We start from the raw sequence: 23,755 nt of genomic DNA, 5'->3' as shown, positions 1-23,755 counted from the left end.
ATGGATGATTACCATTTCTCAAAATAACCTTATAAGATAGATATGATTTTTTCATACACATGAGAAAAGTTTTCTAAAACTGACTAAGCTAAATAAGTTAGTCTCTGGAGTTTAGAATTCATTTGGCATCAATGAATGGTATACTTTAAAGCATTCTCTTTTGATCAGTATAGATATTTACATAATTCATTGGCTAATCATTTTGAAAGTAGTACAGACTAGGTATATTTACTAAATCTCATACAGTACACTTAAAAAACCTCATTCTTAAAAATAATTTTTTAGGGGCGCCTGGGTGGCTCGGTTGGTTAAGCATCTGCCTTCGGCTCAGGTCATGATCCCAGGGTCCTGGGATCGAGCCCCGCATCGAGCTCTCTGCTGAGCGGGGAGCCTGCTTCTCCCTCTCCCACTCCCCCTGCTTGTGTTCCCTCTCTCGCTGTGTCTCTCTCTGTCAAATAAATAAATAAAATCTTTAAAAAATAATAATAATAATTTTTGGGGGGGGCACCTGGGTGGCTCAGTCGTTAAGCATCTGCCTTTAGCTCAGGTCATGATCCCAAGGTCCTGGGATCAAGCCCCACATCGGGCTCCCTGCTCCGCGGGAAGCCTGCTTCTCCCTCTCCCACTCCCTGTGCTTATGTTCCCTCTCACTCTGTGTATCTGTAAAATAAATAAATAAAATCTTTAAAAATAATAATAATAATAATTTTTGGGGGACGCCTGGGTGGCTCAGTCAATTAAGTGTCTCCCTTCAGCTCAGGTCATGATCCCAGAATCCTGGGATCGAGTCCCACGTGGGGTTCTTTGTTCAGCAGGGAGCCTGCTTCTCCCTCTACCTGCCACCCACCCCCCCGCTTATGCTTTCTCTCTCTGACAAATAAATAAAATCCTTAAAAAATAATTTTTTAATAAATTAAAAAATACTCAATTATCCTTTCTATATTTAATAAAAGCATAGACAAAAATTATAATAAACCTGTGTTGTTATTTATTATGATTATTATTTTCTCCTTATCTCTTTAAAACTCCCTTGAGATTTTTTTTTTTTAAAGATTTATTTATTTATTTGAGAGAGAGAGTATACGCACCAGCGGAAGGGGCAGAGGGAGAGAGAATCTCAAGCAGACTCCACGTCCACGCTGATTGCCCAGCACTGAGTGTGGAGTCAGAGGTGGGGCTCGATCTCATGACTCTGAGATCATGATCCTGCGATGACAACCCTGAGATCACGAACTGAGCCAAAACCAAGAGTCAGACACTTAACCGACTGTGCCACTCAGGTGCCCCAACTCACTTGAAATTATTATGAAAATAGCACCACACTGGAATTTGATTTAGGATATTGGGTAGAAATCCCTTTGTAAAGTGACAAAAAACAACCTGATTAAATATAAAGTGTTTATCATTCCATTTATTTCTGTACTATCATTGTTAAAATCAAGCTTATAGTAAATGGAGAAATTTCCTTTGTGTTTTATTGCCAAAGTATTAAATATGACTTGTTATACTTTCTAAATTTTATCTCTGGTAAATCAAAATGTGTATCTTGTTACTTAGGTTACCTGTTATTTTATATTACTGTATGAAACTACCTTTGTTTTTCTCGTAAGAATTAGAGCTGAAAGGAAGAAATTTCCTTAAAACTGTTCCATCTGCTGTTATTTATTATCACACTTCACTTTTTAATTTCAAGTATAAATCTGTTAATCTTGCACACACTAGTTATCTTTATTAAAATAAACTCTCAAAATTGAGATATAATGTTTTCTAAAACTTAGAATAAAGTGTGAAGTGGAAAGAATTTAGCATACACAGAAATAGAAGGAATGAGTAAGTATGAGTTACTATTCATGGTCTCTGTGGTGACAAATCAGCAAGTTCAACAGAGATAAAAATTTGGATGGGTAATTTAAATTTTTACCTTCTTTCTACTTGCGGAAGGCAAAGGAATAAAGGAGAGGATTTGTAAGAGGTCTCTGAAGTGTCCTTGGCAAAAATCAAGAGATACTCAGAGGCTTTCCACTGAAGTTGGGGTGAAAATTACCATCAGGTTGCTATTTAGAACGTGGGAATGGGCAAGGCTTAGAAACCAAAGAGGGTGATTCCTATAGATATATCAAAGACATTACAGATGCTAAACATGGTCATATCTAGAAAGCTCAAATTACGGACTACTTCCGTTTTTGAAAAGTAGAGAAGCTAGTTGTTCAGAGCCAACATGGAACAAACCATTCAGTTAATCAACTTTTCTGGATGTTTCAACAGTGTAGATCATTCATAGAGAGCAGCAACAACTTTCTTCTGTGAGCTGCGACTAGTATCTAGTATGACTGCAGGAAAGCAGATAATTTGTCCGTTTGAGGAGTCGAGAAAAAAACCACAGACTGCTTGAAATGATAGTTTTGTTGTTGCTGTCATGATGCATTGGAGATTAAATATATTCATGAATATGAAAATACTCTGTAAACTATAAAACACCATACAAACAAAAACATAGTTCGGAGGGTTTTTTTAGTACTGAGTTATAATCATTTAAAAGTTAGTTGTTTGGGGCGCCTGGGTGGCTCAGATGGTTAAGCTTCTGCCTTCGGCTCAGGTCATGATCTCAGGGTCCTGGGATCGAGTCCCGCATCGGGCTCCCTGCTCCTTGGGAGCCTGCTTCTCCCTCTGCCTCTCTCTCTCTCTCTCATGAATAAATAAAATCTTTAAAAAAAAAAAAAGACGTTTGAAATCCGCTTTTTACATTTTCCTATTTAAGATGTGTATTTTGTCTGTGTGCATTTTCAGACAATCACAAAGACTGTTCCGGTGTGTCCTTACACCTCACACGCTTGCCGTAAGTACTTCCAGTTACCCGAGCTGAGTGACAGCTTTAAGATCTTTGACAACTTAAAAGTGGGAAATCCACTCTGTTCATTATCTATTGCTATATAACAAATCACCCTAAACTTAGTGGCTTGAAACAACAAGTATTCTGGGCACAAGCTTAGCTGGGGGCTGGGGCTGGTCTCACACAAAGGCTGCAATCAAAGGCTCAGCCAGGGTTTCAGCCATCTGGGGGCTCCGCTGGGGTGGAGCCACTTCCAAGATCTATGGACAGGATTAGTTCCTTGTTGGCTGTTGGCTGGAGGACTCCCTCATTTCTTGCCTTGTGGACTCGAAACAGGGCAGCTCACAATATGGCTGTTGGCTTCCATCACAGCCAGCAAGAGAAAACAAGAGAGGGCAGGCAAGATGGAAGCCACGGCCTGGTTGTAGCCAGATGTCAGAAGTTAGTGAATAATATAGAAATCTGATAGGTGAAGAAAAGAGTTGCCACAAATCATCATACTCTGACTCCTATGGGAAAAAAAAAAGTGAAATTGCTTTTGCCTTACTCTGTTTGTTAGAAATAACCAATCCCTAGGTCTAGTTACTATGCCCAGCCCATGCCCAAGGGAAGAGGATTAGACAAGGGCATGAATGTCAGAGCTAGGAATTACTGAGAGCTGTGTTAGCCAGAATTCTCTAGAGAAACTGAACCAATAGAATGTCCACACATGCGCAAGTGAGTGCACACACACACACAGAGAGAAAGAGAGATTTACTTCAAGGAATTGGCTTACACAGTTGTGGGGGCTGGCAAATCTGTGATCTGCAAGGCAGGCTGGAAATTCTGGCAAGAGTTAGTGTGGAGTCTTGAGTCCAATGCAGTCTGGAGGCAGAATTCCTTCCTCTTCCTGGGACCTCAGTCTTTTCTCTTAAGAGACCCACCCACACTGTGAATGGTAATCTGCTTTACTCAAAGTCAATAATTTAAATGTTGGTTACATCTAAAAAATACCTTCACAGCAACATCTAGACCAATGTTTGACCAAACTACTGGGCTCTATCCCCTAGCCAAGTGGACAAAGACAATTAACTGTCACAGGAGCCATTTAGAGACTGCCTTCCACATACACCAGGCTATAAAAAATGTTTTTAGCTATTTGCCCAAGAAAATAAGTTATTTTAAGAAAAAACATATATTCTACCTCTTTTTCCATGTTGTTTCCATTTTCACATGAATCATATTTTATAGATCAGTGTATTGAAGTATATCTTATTTTTCTAAGGCCATTGTTTTGATGTTTCAAATAGTTGATATAAATGTTAACTGTTTCCTGTAGACAGCCTTTAATTGCTGGCATGTACCTTATGATGTCTGTTGACACTGTTATTCCTCCGGGAGAGAAAGGTAATTATCTTTTAGTATTTACCATCATCTCATTACTTAATCTATAGGAATGGATTTACAGTATATTTTTTAATAAGATTTTGAAATGACCTATATCTCTGAAAACTAAACCAATTCTTTATTACCCTTAGATTTTAAATAGATTTCTCTATTATTACAAGCCAGTAGTTTATTATCATCCATTCTTTTATTGAGATGCTAAGAATTGAGGCCCATGGGTAGGTAGTAGGTTATATAAATGAAAGAGTAAATCTTGAGTATGTTACAAATCAGTTACCCATCCTTCAGATGCCAAAGACAAACCTCATAACCTACAGTGACATAAACTACTGCAGAGAATATCAGGTTCAAAATCAAGAGGCTGACAAATCCAAGACCAACTCAGTCTTTGAAGTTAGATATACTGAGCTTAATTCCCTATTTGTAAAATGGGGATAATAATAGCTGATTCTCCTAAACTTACAAAAGCTATTGGAATAAGTGTAATATTATTTACCAGTATATCTGATCATCTGATGAAAATGCTATGTTAAATATTACTCCTTTGTTTTTACTGGGAATCTCATAAAGGTATCAGCAAGTTTGGTCTCATTGTTACTGTTCACTTATTATCAAAGACATATTTATTGAAGAGCTGCAGTGTTTTCAGCTGAAAGGAAAGAGAAGACAATGAAGTGGTTCCTTCTCAACAGGAATTGTCAATGCAGTTACCTTAGGTGTATGCAGCCAATTGTTAAGCTTTTTCAACTGCATAAATTTTCATGATAAAAGTAGCAAATGAAGCCTGTGTTTTCACTGACTGGGTATCTTGTTTTGGCTCTAGTCATTTTGTTTACTAAAGAAATTAAATGTGAGGGCGAGAGGCTATTAACTCATCTTAGGACATTGGCTGGTACATAATAGGCCCTTAACACCTGCTGAATACCTAAGTGCATGTTTACTTGATAGGAAAACCCCCATGCCTAGCATCTCCTGAATAACCTATACATACTTTTAGACAAGAATAATGTTATTTTCCAGTTGGAGAGTGACCTTTTTTTCTGTGTTTTCATTTCTAACAGTGGTGAATTCTGACATTTCATGCCATTACAAAAAGTATCCAATGCATGTCTTTGCCTATAGAGTTCACACTCACCATTTAGGTAAGAACTTAAACTACAGGTTAAATTATAAATATTTACCTTGGCACTTGCTAACGCTATAAATGTAAATTATATTTGACCTTAAATCTGTTTCAATGAAAGATTTTGCATAATACCTTGAAAATGTATGTTTTTCATCATACTGTTTTCATTAAAATACCTAGCATTTGGGGTTCTGACAATATTCAAATTTTATTTTGAAAAATGAAAGCAAATGATGCCTTTTATTTTTCTAATACTTTATAATGTTATATCATTATAATTTATGTTCATTACAGGTAAGGTAGTCAGTGGGTACAGAGTAAGAAATGGACAGTGGACACTGATTGGACGCCAGAGCCCCCAGCTGCCACAGGTATGTAGAAACTGGTTTCATTCTGAGACAAAAAAATATTAATCAACAGATAATAATCTTAGAAACCCTCATAGAATCCTTGTGAATTTCTCTAGAATCCTAACATCTCCAAATCTACCTTTATTATTTATCTAAGCTGTGTATAACCTCCCTTTTACAACTTCCAACTTGATGGTTTCTCTTAACATTTGTAAACATGCTGGTGAATTTTGTGTCTGTATGTTTGTGTCTTCTTCCTCTCTACCCAGAGTATGCCAAGCCTCACATTAAGAAAGTATGTAGTTCTGGATTTTATTGGTAATTTTAATGAATCATTGTGTTTATCTTCTTGGTAGGCTTTCTACCCTGTGGAACACCCAGTAGATGTTAGTTTTGGTGACATATTGGCAGCAAGATGTGTATTCACTGGTGAGGGAAGGACAGACGCCACGCACATTGGGTATGGTTTTGCAAATTCTGCTATTTAAAAATATTTTATTGGGGCAAGGCATGATTATAGGTGATAGTTATCTTTGTGAATGAATTGCACTTTTTTTTTTACTATCATGAACAATTATAACAAACTGTATATCGCATTTTCTCATTTTAGAACTCATTAGGATAAACTCCAGAACATGTGCTTATTTTTTTATACTTCCTTTCCTCCTGTTTATTCAAAACCTTCAGTATCACATCTCTATATATTATAGATGCCACAAGAGTGTATATTACTTCCTCAGGCTCATTTAATAAAGAAAAATATAATTGATTATGAAAGTTTTTCCTCAAGTGTCCTTTTGCCCTATGTTCAAATTTAGGCAAATATATAGCTTCCACATTTGGTGGTGTCCATTAATTACTCAGAACTGTGATTTTTTTCTGCCTGTTAAAACTTCTGTGTATTCATTGTTTTCCAGTTGTTTAGTCTTCCAAGTGGGAATGATAATATTCAGCACTTTTCCAAAAGAGAACATTGAACTTTAAATAATTTTCAAAATATTGAGCCTCCTTGAAATAAGTGTATTTTATAACCCTAAGTAAAATTTTCAAAGCATTATGAATACTCTTTCAAAATAGGTTTGCCTAAATTAAAAATGAAAGATAAAGTCTCGGGCGCCTGGGTGGCTCAGTTGGTTAAGCGACTGCCTTCGGCTCAGGTCATGATCCTGGAGTCCCTGGATCGAGTCCCACATCGGGCTCCCTGCTCAGCAGGGAGCCTGCTTCTCCCTCTGACCCTCCCCCATCTCATGTGCTCTCTCTCTCTCTCTCATTCTCTCTGGCTCAAATAAATAAATAAAATCTTTAAAAAAAAAAAAAAAGAAAGATAAAGTCTCTTACCATGTTTTGTTTTGTTTTGTTGTCAGAAAAGAACCAAGGAGCCTTCTTTCCATGTTAAACTAGATTATAAAATATTTACTGATGCCACCTGGATGCTGAAGTTTTAAACCATTTATCTTTGATCAAAGAGAAGTCACAGAAAGTAGGCATCTGAAAATAGGCATTAGATGTACTAAGGATGATTCTTATGATGACAAAACTAGCTGTTGGTTGTCAGGGGAAAGGGAAAAGATGCTGAAGCAGGTAAAAGAAAAAAAGGCATTTGAGACAGTGGAATAGGATTTTTTGGTCACTCTAAAGGGTTGTTGTATTAATAAACATCAATTTTAAGGCTAAAGATAGGACACACAGAAAAAAATATCAAGTTATATTAAACAAGAAGGTTCCAAGAGTTTTGCTTTTGGATAAATTTTAAGTTCGGGAAAGAGACTTGAGGAAAACAATAAAATTATGCCATCGCATGAATGGTAACTAAGAAAAAGCTTGACAAAGAAGACAAAATTAGATTTGAAGGAGTCAGACATTCCTTCTTACCAGCCTTCATTATTATTATTATTATTTTAAAGATTTTAAAGTGATCTCTGTACCCCACATGGGGCTCGAACCCACAACCCCGAGATCAAGAGTTGCATGCTCCACTGAGTGAGCCAGCCAGGTACCCAGCCTTTAAATATATGAGTCACAGGGTATTGATCAGCTGTTCTCCATTCTATGTTAGTGTAGACCCTCCACAACTTTACTTAAGTGCCATTGGTTATTTTATTAGCCTCTGAAATAGGTAAACAAAGTAGGAAAAAGTCCTTTGCAACACATTCTGTGTATTAGTGTATAAGTTCAAGTGTGGAATAAATAGAATTTTTTGCTTAAAAGTCCTTTAACAATTTAGAAGGGCTTGTAACTTGGGCCAAATTGTATCCTTTGAGTATCCTCTGTGGGGCAGTATCAAACAGAAATTAGTGACTTATGCAATGCCAGGATGAGAGACTGAAGTAATCTCAGGAAACCTCTTTCAGTATCAGGAATCTGGAATAATTCAGTCTTTTAACAAATGTGCATTTCTCTTTAAAATAATACCTTAAAATGACTGTACAAATCTATCTTTTTGTAAATATCATGTGGGCTAAAGGGAATGCCATCTTGAAATACAAATGAAATAGAAAGAAATTACAAGAAGTTATTGGATGAGTCCATATTCTGAATATTTAATTTATATGAAGGTAGCATTTTTTTTTCCAGTGGAATGATAAACTAATAAGATAGGTTTGAATAAAATTTAAATATGAATAAAAATTCTCCTAATAATGCATAGTATTCCTGCATCACTTAATATGCATTTTAGTTTTAGAGAGGTAATAGCATCAATGCATCTGTTTTATAAAATACAGGATACCACTTCCACAGGGAACCAGTAAAAAAGAAAACTAGTATTTTATGAGTCCGTAAATCTCCTCTCCCTTTTCTCCCTTCCTGCTTAAGCCCCAACATGAACATACATGAATATGGACTCCCCCTGGGCACAGGTTTGAACCATGAGCATGAAGACTAATCAGATATGAGGCCACTTACGCAAGTCGTATGGGGCCAGCAGATGCCCCTCCATGCACCGGGAGAACTACTGGCATCAAGCTGTTAACTTTTCTTATTCTGCAGCCACCTGGAAGCCAGGTTTTACAGGAAAATTCTGTCAGTGGCCTACCAAGAAGATGTTCAGCTGAGTAATTCTTCCACCCAATCCGAACTTAACTCTGTATTGAGCTAACAATCTTAGGACTGGAGAAAGTTTTGCTGGGGTGGAACGATCGTAGTTAACTAATAAAAAGCCCTTTTAAAAAGAGGGACTAATTTTTTCCTAGCAGAGACACACCGCAAAATACAACCATTGAAGAATAGGTGGATTTAAGACAAGACATATTAAGAAATTTACCAAATGGTAATATTTTTAAGAAATAATTAACAATATTATTATTAATATTAATAAATTAATATTTAAGAAATATTAAATTTCTTTTAAAATAGTAAATATGAATAATATGTCTTAGACAAAGTTGCACCAGTGTATGTACTGAGAACACAGTACCAACTAAGTCAACGTAGAAGCAGTATTTTGTGCCTGACTGCATTACATATTTTATATTCAATATGACACTTCTCTAAATTCATTTCAAATGTTTAGTCAAGTTTAAACAAACAAAAAAAGAATTTTATTAATAGTCAGCCAATTAAGCTAATTAAGTCAGCTAATTTGCTAACATTTTAAATTAACTTTTGAGAATTGGTAGATAATATTTACATATTTGGTCAATTTTGTGGGTCATATTTTTCCTTTGGAACCAGTTATTTAATGTACATATGAGAATGTCTAGTTAATATTCATAGATACCAAACACAGCACTTTAATCAACATTTTGAAGTGTATTATATGCCAGGATAAAGTTACATGGTCAGAAACTCCTTAATGTATAAATTTAAAAGCACCATGAAACCTCTGAAGAAACAATTCAAAGTTTTGAAAAATAACTTCTTTAGAGTGTTGATATTTCTTTCCAAAATTAGTACTTCCCATCATTGTTTTTTGTTTTGTTTTGTTTTGTTTTTGTAAGTCCAGCATCTGTTGGGTGTAAGGGGCCTAGGGATGAGGGAATCATTGAAGTGGAGGGAGTATCATTGTCTGAAACACAATCATAGTGTACGACAAGATTTTGGTTTTTTAAATGGTACATTTCAGAATATTTGAGACTTTCTTAAATTTCTATTATGTATCTTTATAATAGGAAATAATATATTTTATTAAAACCCTCTTAGAACATAGATAGATGATAAATAGATAGATAAACAGATAGATATAAATATTTTTCTGGAAGGCCATAGACCGAGTTCATAAAATTGACCTGACTCAGCAGTACAATATATTAGCGGGTAACGGGTTATGCCATACAAGTTGTAAACATTTATTAAGAGAGATTATTCGTTCTTCCTCCCTTCAATAAATATTTATTGAGGGCTTAACTATTTTCAGGCTCATCACAGCTTGTCAGATTTAGAGCGAGCTGATATAAAAAAGTAGTTATCACATAAGCACTTTATTTTGCCTGAAAATGAAAGAAATGCACCACTGTAATTTTGGAATAAAAGTGATGCCAGCAGGCATCATTTAGGGAATCACACTGGTGTTAGGAAAGGCTGAAAGGGTCATTCAGCGGAGCCAGGGCACACGTGTGAACACAGCCTCCCTCCATACTTTCTCATTAATAATCACTAGATTGACAGAGTTGAATTGCATGTGTTGTCCTCTATGGAAAATAAGGGTAAATGTGTCAGAATTCCCCCTTAGGAATACAGAAAGCAGTCTGATTTAAAGTCAGATTTTTTTTTTTTTTTTCAGTGAAGGAAAGACAGATGTGGAATAAAATAGGCAAACTGGGTTGCTGATACTAAGGAAGATTTGAGTCCTGACACATTTAAGATGTGATAGTTTCTCATTCAGATAGGAACTCAGAGTTACCTTAACTACAAGTTCATTTATAAATGGAAAGGCATAAAGTCTGACTCTTTTCTTTTCCTTCAGCTCTTTAATGAATTTTTCTTTGTGGTAGCAAAGATTCTTTTTTTTTAATTAAAGATTTTATTTATTTATTTGACAGAGAGGGGGAGAGAGAGCACAAGCATGGGGAGTAGCAGAGGGAGAGGGAGAAGCAGGCTCCCCACTGAGCAGGGAGCTCGATGCGGGGCTCGATCCCAGGACTCTGGGATCGTGACCTGAGCCGAAGCCAGACGCTTAACCCACTGAGCCATCCGGATCCCCTGTGATAGCAAAGATTCTAAAGCTATTTGATCAGCTCAATTTTGTATCATAGGATCAGTACCTTAAATGAATTTTGGTGAGCTGATTACGCTCTCTCACAAAGTCACGTGTTTAGAGATGAATGTGGGCATGAGGTTCCCAAACAGGTAAAATGTAGAAGGATCTGTCCACAGATTGGTTGCAAGTTTCATTTATTACTATATAAATTTACTGATTTTTTTTTTTCCTTTCACTGATTGGAAAAGTTTGCAGGATTATTTTGCTTTCCCTCTCTGCACTATGAGTCAAGGTCTTCTAAGCTAGAGCCACATCTTAAATTCCTTTTCCCTCATCTCTGTCTCTTGATCTACACATTTTTCTTTATTTTGAATGGGGGGTAGGGTGGACAATATGGTGAGAGGTTCTGGCTTATTACTCGGGCACCAGCTATTCCTTTTATAGCACACAGCTTTCTGACCAACTTCAGCGATATAAAATGAAATTCTTAGGAATGGTGTTTTGACACAGGAAGATGTGTGTAGTGAACAGGTGTTTGTTTGGGACTGCACCTCACTATTTGCTTGCATTTCACAGGAGAGGTAATTACACTGACAGGTATTAGATTCAGAGAGTGAGAAGCCAAATGACTTTTAAAGCATGAACAGAGCTTCCCGTGACAGGGATTTATTGCTGTGGTCTCTCAGGGGCTCTACATTTTCAGAGCTTACAGAAACCCCATCCCTGTTTGGAAAATTTTTTTTTTTCCTTCCTTTGCTGATGTCATCACTGTTGCTATGGAGAGGAAGTGAGTGCCACATGACATTGCTGGAAAAATCAACACTGAGGTATTTTTGTACAGCAAATAATCCACTTCATAGCTTGTATTTTATTAGCAGAGCCTTGCTAAAAATTGTCAGAACACCAAAAAGGAAACATTCATTTGCACGAACTACCTTGGAAATGAAAGTCTTGTGAAGGTGTACCAAAATAATTCCCTCCTAATGATAGTGAAAAGGATGAAATACATGACAGCCCATGTGAACTGAGGAAGAACAAAACATGTGTTAAACTATTAGGCATTGCCTTGTATTATTTGGAACTTGTATCTTAGAAATGTCCATCCCACTGTTTGAAAATCTATTTTTAACAATTGAGTCTTTCAACTGTGTGGCACTACCCCACTGAGGTCTGAGCCTTTAGAGGAGGTTAGGACTGATGTCATTTTGTCTCATTCCTTTCTATCTCCCTTTACTTCCCTGCTGAGGAAGCCAAGGTGCCAAGTCAGATATCAGGGGCACATTTATGATGTCTCAGTATCAATACAGGATTCTCGGTTCATCTGACCATGAGGCTGGAGGCAGTTACCAAAAACAGGATCCTAGACTCTTGGTGTTAAATGACAAAAGCCATTTTTAAAGACTTGTAAATAATATATGATATTTCTGTTAAAGTGTTCAGAATTTTACCATTATTAAGTAAATAATTAAGATTTTTCCATGAAGAAAGCACTTTGCCCAATCTGCAAGTTCTAGGAAATAGAAGAAGGGCTAAAGCATAAAAGGATTTGGAGGAGGAAAGAAAGTATGTTGCTGCTACTTAAATGCCATTTCCATCTGTGGTATTTGGTGAGATCTCTGGAGTGACTGCAAATGGATACTCCATTATGAAGTGGAAATATGCCTTTGACAATGTGCTTTTGATGCTGAAAACTGTGATGGGTTTTAATGAAAGCTATAAAATAAATGCACAATGTTTCCACCTCTGGACCTATTGCTTGGCAGATTTACTGGTTGCATTTTTCTTGCATTAAGAATGTGTTTTATGTGAGTGGCTGATTTGTTATGTCTTTCTTTTCTTTTCTTTTTTTTTGCTTGCAGTGGCACATCTAGTGATGAAATGTGCAACCTATACATTATGTATTACATGGAAGCCAAGCATGCAGTTTCTTTCATGACCTGTACCCAGAACGTAGCTCCGGATCTGTTCAGAACCATACCACCAGAGGCCAATATTCCAATCCCTGTGAAGTCTGATATGGTTATGATGCATGGACATCACAAAGGTAAAACTGGTATTCATTTAAAGTAAAATATGATTTTGTATTTTATATTTTCTTGTGTGTCTCACTTGACTATATAATTAATATTTAAAATCATCCACCTTCTATCAATCACATGTACACATAATCCGATTCCCACTTTTCCCTCTTTTTAACCTATCTACCCTCCTGACATGCCCCCATCAAAGCAGTGAAAGTGAAGAATCTAGTGATGAAACAGACTAGTTTGGGGACCAGTTCAATAAATGTAGCTCGGGCGCCTGGGTGGCTCAGTTGGTTAAGCGACTGCCTTCGGCTCAGGTCATGATCCTGGAGTCCCGGGATCGAGTCCCGCATCGGGCTCCCTGCTCGGCAGGGAGTCTGCTTCTCCCTCTGACCCTCCTCCCTCTCATGCTCTCTGTCTCAAATAAATAAATAAAATCTTTAAAATAAATAAATAAATAAATAAATAAAATAAATGTAGCTCTTTCTTCATTTAATTCATGTTTTCTCACTTCCCCATTTGATTCTTTCCATAGCCAGTAATGACTTATGCAATTTATGAATTTATATGCCGTGTTCAAAAGAGTGCTTTGGTTTGCCAATGAAAATGGTTATCGTCTCCAACCATACCCTAAATTATCTATTTTAATGGGCCTCCTCAAGCAGAGAAGAGTTCTTGATTTATGAGGCATTACTAATCTTGGCCATTTTGGTCTCATTCTCAAAATTGTTGATGAACTTACTCTTCATCTGCAAAATGATCATACTGATTGTCATTTCATTAGTTTAAAATTGCAAAACCCACACCCTGTTTTATTGGATGAAGTATGCTGAAACTTTACTGAGTTTTACAGATCCACTCTTAAAATTGCCAGAGCAGCTTCTTATGTCTTTCTATTGGAAATTTTATGAAACAAGTTTAAATAGCGATTAGGTCACTTATTAAGATCTTAATATGCTTATAGAATGTGCCTTAAAATGTTCTTAAAGTATCCTTAAAATGTCACTAAATTCAATTTTTAAAAATACAAGCAGTTTTATTGGTGCATTTTTTAAATTCTGTATCATGTAAATATTACTGAAAAGGTAGTTGATCTGGTTATTAAGTCAGAAGTCTGGTAAATGGTGGTTACACTGGAGTTTTTTTCTGATTTAGAACATTTCTACCATATAAATTCTTAATGCTGTTGTTTTTATGAAACATAAGATCCTGAAAATATTTTAATGTTGATGGTATATTTCCAGTAAACTATTTAACATATGTGATATGTCCCACAAATTTATGCTCAGCTTTTTTGATCCTTTACAGAAACAGAGAACAAAGATAAGACTTCTTTACTACAGCAGCCAAAAGGAGAAGAAGTGTTAGAACAGGGTATGTATGCATAGTTTTATAATTAGGCTTAAAAAAGTATTCATGTTCCAATTAGGCAACCAAATTTTAAAGTTACTGAGATATTTTAGGTCTCTTTATCAGCGTCCATCCCTGTGTATTGCTGTTTTTATATTATACATAATTCATGAGAAAATGGTCAATTGTTGTACTTTACCTTTGAAAGTAAAATTCCTTGATGTAATTTAGACCTATTAGGTTTTTCTATCTTTGTTTTATTTTTTTTAATATGGTAACTTTTATATGTAGTGCAAGTATAATCATTAGAAACAATCGGTGGGCTGCTTCTGAAATCTAAAGGACTTTACCATTTAGAATCTTGTATACTTTGGGCGATGTATTCATTGACTATATTTGGAAGAAATTAAGACTTAACCTTCATTTTGCCTCTCTTAAGTCATTCTTTTCCACCTTCAGTAAAGTAGGAGGGATTATCAACGTAGGCATTTGTAGTTTTGTGCTAAGTTGCCATCTGATGAGTTAAGAAAGCATCATTCTTCCTCTGATCTGTTTCTTTGAAGTAGTAATACTTGATCCTTGTATGTCATATACTGCATGCATTGGCACTGAAAGATTATTCTCCATCCTGTTTTCTTACCAGTTGTTTCAAAGATGATACTTTGTGTTAGGCGCTGGAGTATCTCATCAAGTCATTTTTGGCTAGAGTGGTTATATTTTAAAACATTAGTTTAATGTTCATGCAAGCACACTTCTTATGACAATATCAAGTGTGCAGGAAATAGATAGGATTTTTCTGTTGGCAACAGGTAGAAATTTCTCACTCTTTGGATATTGTAAACCACTATTGGAAGTCTTCAAAATGTATTCTGTTAAGTCTAGGTCAAAGACAATACTCTTGCATTAAGAGTATTTACAAAATTGAAGAATCCAGACTTTTTAAAGGAAGACATACACTCTGAGAGGGGATTAGGGAAAACTGTGATATAAAAGTTTTTAAATTATATAGAGTATGTTCCATAACATTTCATTATAACAAAGTGGCCTCTAAAAGAATACCACTTTAGCTCAAAGTTGTTTCTACTTTTCTGTTAAGTCAAAAAAGGGAGACGATTTTAAACTAGTTTATATACTAAATGGCTCATACTAAACTATTGAGTATGATTTAAAATAGCTAAATTTACCAATCTGTGTATATAACTGTAAGGAAGTCAGTAATTATATACTACATATAGTAGTATTAACAGTGTTTGCTATAACTGTACTGAAATTTGATCAGACTTAAAATGAATTATTGTGATATTGAACACACTGTTTGAAATATATGCCTTTGAAATAATTTGAGTCATATTAGATTACATTTTGAAATACTAACATATGTGATGATAAAGTATAGAATGAGACCACCATTTAGTAGATGTGTCTTATAAAATGGTGAGTTTCTATGGAAACTGTGGCTGAATTGTTTTCATTTTCAAGTTATTTGAGTTGATCAAGGGAGACATTGAAACTTTTGAAAGATTAGAAAACCAGAGGTTTCATTAGCCAAAGAACATGTTAGGTTTAATCTGTTCTTTCCAAATAAGATTTAGGAGGTGTCATGTATGATACCTAAAAACCAAATCCTTTAGAACACTTTCATATTTTGCCATTCATTTACCTTTTCATGTTTGATCATATATGTATATAATATTAAGAAGTTTCAATATACCCAAAGCCTTACTGGTTCTAGAGAAGAATTCTATGGACACAAAAGAAATTATTTTCTTAGAGTTAGTGATTTATTCTACTTATGAATAAAAATGCTGTAAAGTGATTTAACTTGGGAAAAATATATTCTTCTGACTGAATTTTAATACTACAGAAAATAGGCTATGGCATTCATATGTTGAAATTAGTGGGCCCATCAAAATGTCACCTGCTAGGTTATATGAAGACAGATAATTAACCAAAAGCCATTTCAGTGTCCAGTGTAGCCCATATATTATTCTGCAGGTCTTTGGGCACCACCAGCCTAGGATTTAAAGAGAATAGAGAAATATACCAAGTGCATATTTGTACACATAGTCTATTTGATTCGCTAATGAGATCAATCTCTTTCCTTGCAGTACACAGGGTAGATCTACTCATTACTGAGAGAGTATCCCACTCTTCTCAGAGATGTCTTTTTGCACAAAATGTGTATTTGTATTAATTCCCTGGGAAGATAAATGGGCCAGGTAGCTAATAAGAGGGCTCTAATTCTTCAAATAAATTATGCCACATCTGCTGATTTTTAAGTAAGCCCTCCAGCTCAACCTTCTGCCTTATTTTGGTGCTCTGGCCAAAACAATTTATGTTCAAGTACTCTGCCAGCTTGTGTTGATTCTTTTAATATTTTAAATCCCCAATAAATAAAAGCTGTGAATCATTTCAGTTGTGCTAACCACAGGTTAACAGACAGCATCTATGTTGGTCACACAGAGGCTGTCAAACCCCCATTGGAAATAGAACAGTTGTGGAGCAGGAAGGGAAAGGCCCCTAACGTCAGAGGACATGTACTCAAAGGCAAGTTCGGTACCCAGCAGTGGCTAAATAATAGAGTTCTGCCTGGATAACACAAACAATGTTTTGTTGTTGTTGTTTTTAAAGATTTTATTTATTTATTTGCGAGAGAGAATGAGAGACAGAGAGCACGAGAGTGAGGAGGGTCAGAGGGAGAAGCAGACCCCCCGCTGAGCAGGGAGCCTGATGCGGGATTCGATCCTGGGACTCCAGGATCATGACCTGAGCCGAAGGCAGTCGCTTAACCGACTGAGCCACCCAGGCGCCCAACAATGTTGTTTTTACTTCCTATCTTAATACAGTGGAAAGCATATAGGAAGATAAAGGTCAAGATCTGCAATAAATGCTCTGTTGGAAAGAAGGAATGACTTTTATTAAGGTAGTCAAAAAAGACGGAAAGTATTCATATGCTATAGGCTGAAAACAAATGTAGCTGTGTCACATTGTTTATCTAATACTCTGTCCAGGAGGAATAGAAGTTTGGGTTGTTTTTTTTTAAAATTCTAATTACAAAAATAGCTAGCTATTAATTTTTGGCAGAATATTAATCTTGATTGGAGATGTTACTAGAGTTTAAAAGAAACAGTTGAGTTACATGAATCTATGTGGTGTTGCCCGGCCTGTGCTTACAAACACTCTTACCTTCTGCAGTATCCTTCTCTATTTTGCTTCCTGAAGAACAAAATTTGGTGTTAGGAAGTGTATCTCAGACCTATCTCAAAAGATATAATTATGAAGATACCAGAAGAGCCTCATTATATGACAACTTTACCTGTCAGGTTGTCCTGGATCATGCAACAAGGAGACACATTTTAATGAGGCTTTAATGAAGTCTGTGGGACACTTTAAAACATAATGCTTATTTGACTGATTTGCCAAATAATATTCATTTAAAAAGATATGCAATTTACAGAAAAATCTGAAGAAGCAAATAAAAATCATCCATCATCCCCAGAAATGTGGGTATATATGTACATATCAGTGTCAAATATATATTATATATACATTATTTTAATAATGTTTAGATCATGTGTGCATGGTTTTGTATCCTGTTTTTTAAGCACTATATATTGAACATTTCCTCCAGCTATAAAAATTATTGGCAAGCGTGATTTTTATTGCTTGCATAATGTGTTTATATTCCTGCCCATGCTGCTTTGAGACTAGCCTGTTTGTCTATAGGTGAGCTAATCTGTGATTGAGTTGATTATGTCTGCCTCCAAGCAGAAAAACACTAACAGATATTCACAATGAACTGAAACATTACTATCCTTTGAAACTGTTGTAAGTGAAGAATACCTGTGTCTGTAGTAAGTGCAATAAGCTAAACAATAAGACTCAATTAGACATTTATTCTAAGTGGAGGAGACTCCTGGGAGACTACAGAGGTTTTCCAGAGCAGACACACGAACATATCCTTTACTTACAGTTGGCACTTTTAGGAAAGTAAGGTGTGTTTTGTAAGTGCTCTTTATTTCTTATGCATTATGATTTCATATATGTTCACTATACCAGTGACACAATCTGAGCTTTCTATCAACATTGTTTGGGTAAGGAATAGGGGCTGAAACCAAGAGGTTTACCAGCGTCAAGCAAGAATCTATGCAACTACTATTAGGAGTTCTGATTTTGAGTGTTTCTCTCCCTTATAATTCAAAGTAAAGGTGCAGTATTGAAATTTATGTTAGTTGTATTGAGAAGATTTGATATCTTAAAAAAAAAACTCATGGCAGAACTGAAAGTCAAAATCTGCAATTCTAGTTGTCCTTGTTATTGTACATTATGCGTAGACAGCATTTCTTTTGCTGCAGAAGGGCCTGTTAACATGTTTTATTCAGTTTGCTCCAAACCCTTCTCACTGTAGTCTTTGTGCCCTCATATAATCAATCTTTCTACTCAAAGGTCAGCATGAGTGACTATATTCCCAAGACAGGGAGAATATGACAAAAATACAATTTGTAGAGGGAAAACACTCCCTGACCCCAGATAGTTAAAGGTCTTCAGACACCTTCTGTGAAACAGAATAGTTTCACAGTGGTTTTATGCTAACAAAAATGAATTACCATTGGCATGTTTTATCAAATAAGCAGAATCAAGGGAACGAGGTTGCAAGTTAAAAAGACTAGTAGTCTACTGTTAACAGCTTGTTAAAGTAACAGTTGATAAATCATTTATGAGAGGAGTGAAGCAAAGTCTGGGCTTAATAACTGAAATTTATATTTCTTTGCTTTGTCCTAAATAGAATACTTCCTTCATTCCCTAATAAAATACAAATGATTTTAGTGGCATCTTCTTGGCTAATTCCAAGCACCCACAATGCCACTTTGCTGTTTGAAAGAGGATACAATTCTTGTTTGTGTCCCATTCACTAAAAAGTTATCAGTTTGTTATGATTTATGAGCAGCTCACAAGTCTTTATATATTGAACTCATCTATCAAACACAGTTCTAAATACCCCCCAAGGCTCTGGGAAGCTGAGTGGATGCTGTTTTGAATTGGTTTCCTAATAGCAGAGTAGGCAGATGAGAATGATCATTTATCACACAGTTGTGCTTTCTGATATACATCTGTGTGCATGATAGTTGCAAAACCTATCATCTGCTAACTTCTCCTTTTTTATATTTGTCTCATTTTCTTAAGAAAAGAGAGGGGAGCCCATTTTGATTTTTCAATTCAGTAAAAGAAAAAAATAATAAAGTATACTTCATTTGCGATCCTTGAGCTGGTCATCATGATCATGTTTTATTTCAGGAAGGCTAGTAGGATCAATGTTAGTGATAAGTCAACAGTTAATAAACCAAATCAACTAACCAGAAGGGAAAATCAAATATGACTGAGTTATAAACCAAAATATTAAAATCTGAGAAGAAACGCTTTTATTTGTCCATTCCTCATATCTCTCTCATTAATCAGCTCTGTTCCGTGTTGCAGTCTCATTAGCTTGGTTACTTGGCATATTTTGTCAGTGGCTAAACTGCTGATGAACATTCTGTTTACTTTCCATGTACCATAGAAATCACAGAGCAATAACAAAAGTTGTTTGTTTTAGGTAATAAAGTCCTAGTGACACGTGTGGGAAATGGGACTTCATATTCTGAAGATTACCAAATCATTCCTGATCATTTTTTTAAATGCCTCCACAATTAAGATTTTTACACTAAAAGTAGAGATACTTATTTTTTTATTCAATAATTTTAAAGCATTTTATTTAAAAAAAACTCATGAGGCGATTTTTCAACGTATGTTTCTCTTTCAGTTTATCTCACCATATTCCGGAAAGTAAACCAAAGAAATTTTCATGTTGATGGCAGGGAATAGTGAATGGTCCCTACTAAATAGAAGAATGCCCATTGAGTCATGGAGTAGTTAATGGAAGCACACAACGAATTGGGAGTTTAACGGGTAGTGTTTTAGATTTTCTCCTACTATGCTGTGTTCTTTTTCCTGACACATTAGCTGCTACCACAGTTATGTTTTCCAAATCCAGACCCACCCAGCCAAATTGCTTTAAAGAACTAGAATATTTCTGCATTTTGTAAGATAAGAATCAAAGTTTGAGTGAGGAAAAAAAGAAATGGACTCACTGTAGCCTAAAATCATCAAAGAAATATTTTTATTTCTATTGATGGCAGAAGCAAAGTGTGACATTTTTAAACAAATTATTATTCATTGCAGTTAATTTACTGAGTATCTGCTGTGACAGGTATAGTACTAATCACTGGAAATATGACAGTGAGTAAGAAATGAGAGGGTTGTTTTTTTTTTTCATCTAAAATCACATTTATCCCTTTCCACCTGCCCCTTCCCACATAATTTAAATGGACAAAAAAATTTTTAAGAAAATCTTACAGAATTTGATCATCCATGTAAGGTATATTGCTGGGAGAAGTGAAAACTATTGAAGAGACAGAAAACATTACTACTTTTTCAGACCAAAGGAAGCCAGTCATTATTCTTTAGGCCATTTTTGTGCAAATCACTATCATACATAGATATTGACTAGTTTACAAGCATCTTATGTTATAATATGAAGAAGACAGGCCAGGAAAGGAGAAAAAGAAACTTGCTCTGTTAAAGAGAACACCCAGCACCTGGGCTCAGAAGAGTTAAATAGAAAAAAAAAAATTAAATATAGTAAGATTGTCAAGTCCAAGGTATATTCACAGGAAAGAGTTTATTGGCCATTATAGAAAAAAAAAAGGGGGGAACCTGGATCCAGTATAGTGATCAGTTAGAACGTGGGCCCCTCATTCAGGTTGCTCCTTCAAATCCCAGTTCAGCTTCCTCCCAGATATGCAGGTTAGTCCTTTACCATTCATTTCCTCATCTAAAATGAGGACAAGGAGTATTTTGTAGATATTAAATGTGTTAAATTGTATAAAGCAACTCAGCAAAGTAACTGGGTAATGCTAAGCTCACAAACAATATTAGCTATTACTATTATTATCATGTGTAGTTTATAAAGTAGTTGTTTATCTGTTATCTCTGTCAACAATAGGTAGGGTAACTGTATATCCCAGTTTTTCCAGGATTGTCCTAGTTCTTGCCTAGTATAAATATTAACAACACCCTTTTTCTTCTCAAATATGCCCCAGTTTGGGAAATAAATTACATGGTTATCTTAGCAGTGGGAGCCAGAATAAAATTAGAGAATAGCATTGTGAAATGCGTATGTTGAAAGAGCTAAGAAAAAGTTGGGGTATAACCAAGGGGTGTCCAGGGGTCATGGGCTGCCATCAAAAGTCAGCTCCACAGAGGTAGAGCAGCTTAAATACCATTACAGACAGACTTTGACGTTGAAGGCAGGGATGAAAATCAGTTCTGAGGGAGGAGGGGAGGAGACTTTCAGCATGCCAATCAGATGGTAAGAATCCCAAATGAGTCCTGGTGGTAGGGAGGGAAAAAATGACGTTGATGTATCAGCATTGACGAATCAGTGGACTTTGTGATTCACTGGTGACAGAGGGACAAGTCCAGTTTTCTGGATTGATTGACCAAAAACATATTTCATCATCAAGAGAGATACTATAAAAAGAAGTATGGGGAGAAGATTAAGAGCTCAGTTTTAGACATGTCGAGTTCAAAATTCCTCTGAAACAGACATCCAAGTGGAAATTTCCAGAGGGTGGTTTTATATATCAATTTGGTACAAGGAGAGCTCCAGAGATGAGGGTCATTTGTCTGGAGGCAGCAGCTGAAGCCTGGTGAATGGCTGATATTTCTTAGCAGGAAGAGGCCTTCACCAGGGGGAAGAAAGGATTCCAGGGAAAGACCTTAGAAAACACCAACATTTTCATATGTTGGGCAGAAGAATAAGAGAAAGCAAAGATAACAGGTGGAGAAGATCTGGAAAGAACAACATTATAAGGAGAGAGTTTCGGAAGGGACCAGTGGGTTAAGATGCAGGGTCTCTTGGCTTTGGCAGGTAGGAGCTCTTGAGCAACTCATGAAGAAGTCATACGGGGGTGAAGGAAGACGTGGAAGCAGATGCCTTTAGCTTTGGAAAAAAAGAGGATATGAGGAGGGGTGAAGTAGCCTTGCACTGCCCAATGTGGCAGACACTAGCCACATGTAGCTATTTAAATTTGGATATAAATTAATTAAAAACAAACAAAAAAAAAAATTAATTAAAAACAATAAAATTTAAATTTAAATTCCTCGGTCACGTTAGCCCCGTTCCAAGTTCTCCGTAGCCCCAGGTGTGTGGTGGCTTTCATGTGGGGCAACACAGGTATAAGGATATTCCCATTAGCCCAGAAAGCACCGTTAGACAGTCCTGGAACTTGTTGAAGGAAAAGGGAAGGCAGAAAAGTTTGAAAGACATGCTACGTCAGAGGAGGGTCTCTCTTGCCTCCTTGACTGCTTGCTCAAGATAAATGCAGAGTGAGTGTGCTTTTAACCTGAGTCGAGTCTTTGGCAGAGAAGCTGTATTAGAAAAGAAAAGAGAAGGAGAGGAAAGGGAGAAGGAGAAGGAAGCATATAGGAAAGGCTCCAGGAGGGCTGGCATCCAGAACACTGGAGTAGGGCTAGTTCTTTCTCCAAAAACAGACTAAAAAAGAGACAGAGACAGAGAGAAAAAGTTCAAGTACAACTTCCTTTGGTACAGCTAGGAAGCAAATCACTACATCAGCCGTAGTGACTTGGTGAGAAAATATAGGGCTATAAAGTTAAAGGGGCTTTTTCTTTTCCATTATGAAAATCCCAATACTTGAATATGAGATAAGAAATGATTTTTTTTTTTTTTAATTTTAGGTGAACAACAGATTGAAACAGATGCATGTGCATGTTGCAACTAGAGTTTATGTCTTTTTTGCTGGTAATTATAATAGCTACAATTCAGTGATACCTACTTTATGATATGCACTGGACTGGGCCTTTTACATTAACTTCTTGAAATCAGCAAAACAATTGTGAAAGGTAGTAAGTCATTCATTATCTTTATAATGTTAAGTAACTTGCTTAAAGGCACAAAATAGCCACTAAGTGTCAGGGTTGGATTCAAACACGGGTGTGAAATACAACCCAATGGGCAGTAACAATCCAGGGAAAGACCTGAGTGCTGCAGGGGCACAGACCAATCCGACGGTCAAGGAAGGCTTCTTGGACGTGACACCTAAGTAAGATCTGAAGGCTTAGGAGCTAGTTGGTTACTGGGGAGAGCGTGTCCCAGGAAGAAGAAATATCTTGGAGTTGACCTTCAAGGAAGGGGAAGCCATATGGCTGTACCATAAACTGAGAAGAAAGAAGGGAATATTGAGAAAAGAAACTGGGGTAAAGACCACACAACTTCCTCTGTTTATTTTCTCATCCATCCATTGCACTCAAGGTTAAGATATATATGGCTCAGAAAAACACTTAGCATTTTAGGATACCATACATCCAGTACCCCAGAAGAGAAAGAAACACTCTCTGGTTTGTGCCTAAGGATGTAGGAGATAGCCATCTAGTGGTCTCTCTGTCTCTCGCACGTGTAATCTCTATAAATGAGATGCAGCTCTGAAGCTTTGT

At 36.3% G+C, this 23,755-nt stretch overlaps 1 protein-coding gene across 18 annotated transcripts in view; it reads left to right on the top strand.

The window, feature by feature from the left end:
* The window catches only part of PAM (peptidylglycine alpha-amidating monooxygenase), a 276,720-nt gene that overhangs the window by 207,218 nt on the left and 45,747 nt on the right, over window positions 1-23,755 (top strand). For 12 of the 18 annotated variants that reach the window (XM_006728295.3, XM_031040329.2, XM_006728294.3 and 9 more), the window contains exons 8-14: window positions 2,788-2,836; window positions 4,149-4,216; window positions 5,278-5,358; window positions 5,637-5,713; window positions 6,049-6,152; window positions 12,689-12,873; window positions 14,162-14,227. In XM_006728295.3, coding sequence (XP_006728358.1) covers window positions 2,788-2,836; window positions 4,149-4,216; window positions 5,278-5,358; window positions 5,637-5,713; window positions 6,049-6,152; window positions 12,689-12,873; window positions 14,162-14,227 — 630 coding nt within the window. Of the gene's footprint in view, window positions 1-2,787; window positions 2,837-4,148; window positions 4,217-5,277; window positions 5,359-5,636; window positions 5,714-6,048; window positions 6,153-12,688; window positions 12,874-14,161; window positions 14,228-16,666; window positions 16,751-23,755 lie in introns of all 18 variants that reach the window. The other 6 variants (XM_031040324.2, XM_031040322.2, XM_031040317.2 and 3 more) reach the window with 1 other exon arrangement.

The sequence above is a fragment of the Leptonychotes weddellii genome, chromosome 7 (genome assembly GCF_054177405.1).
Source record: "Leptonychotes weddellii isolate Sample4059 chromosome 7, ASM5417740v2, whole genome shotgun sequence".
Lineage (NCBI taxonomy): Eukaryota > Metazoa > Chordata > Mammalia > Carnivora > Phocidae > Leptonychotes > Leptonychotes weddellii.
Note: the sequence above shows the minus strand (reverse complement) of the source record. Positions and strands in the feature narration are given on the sequence as shown.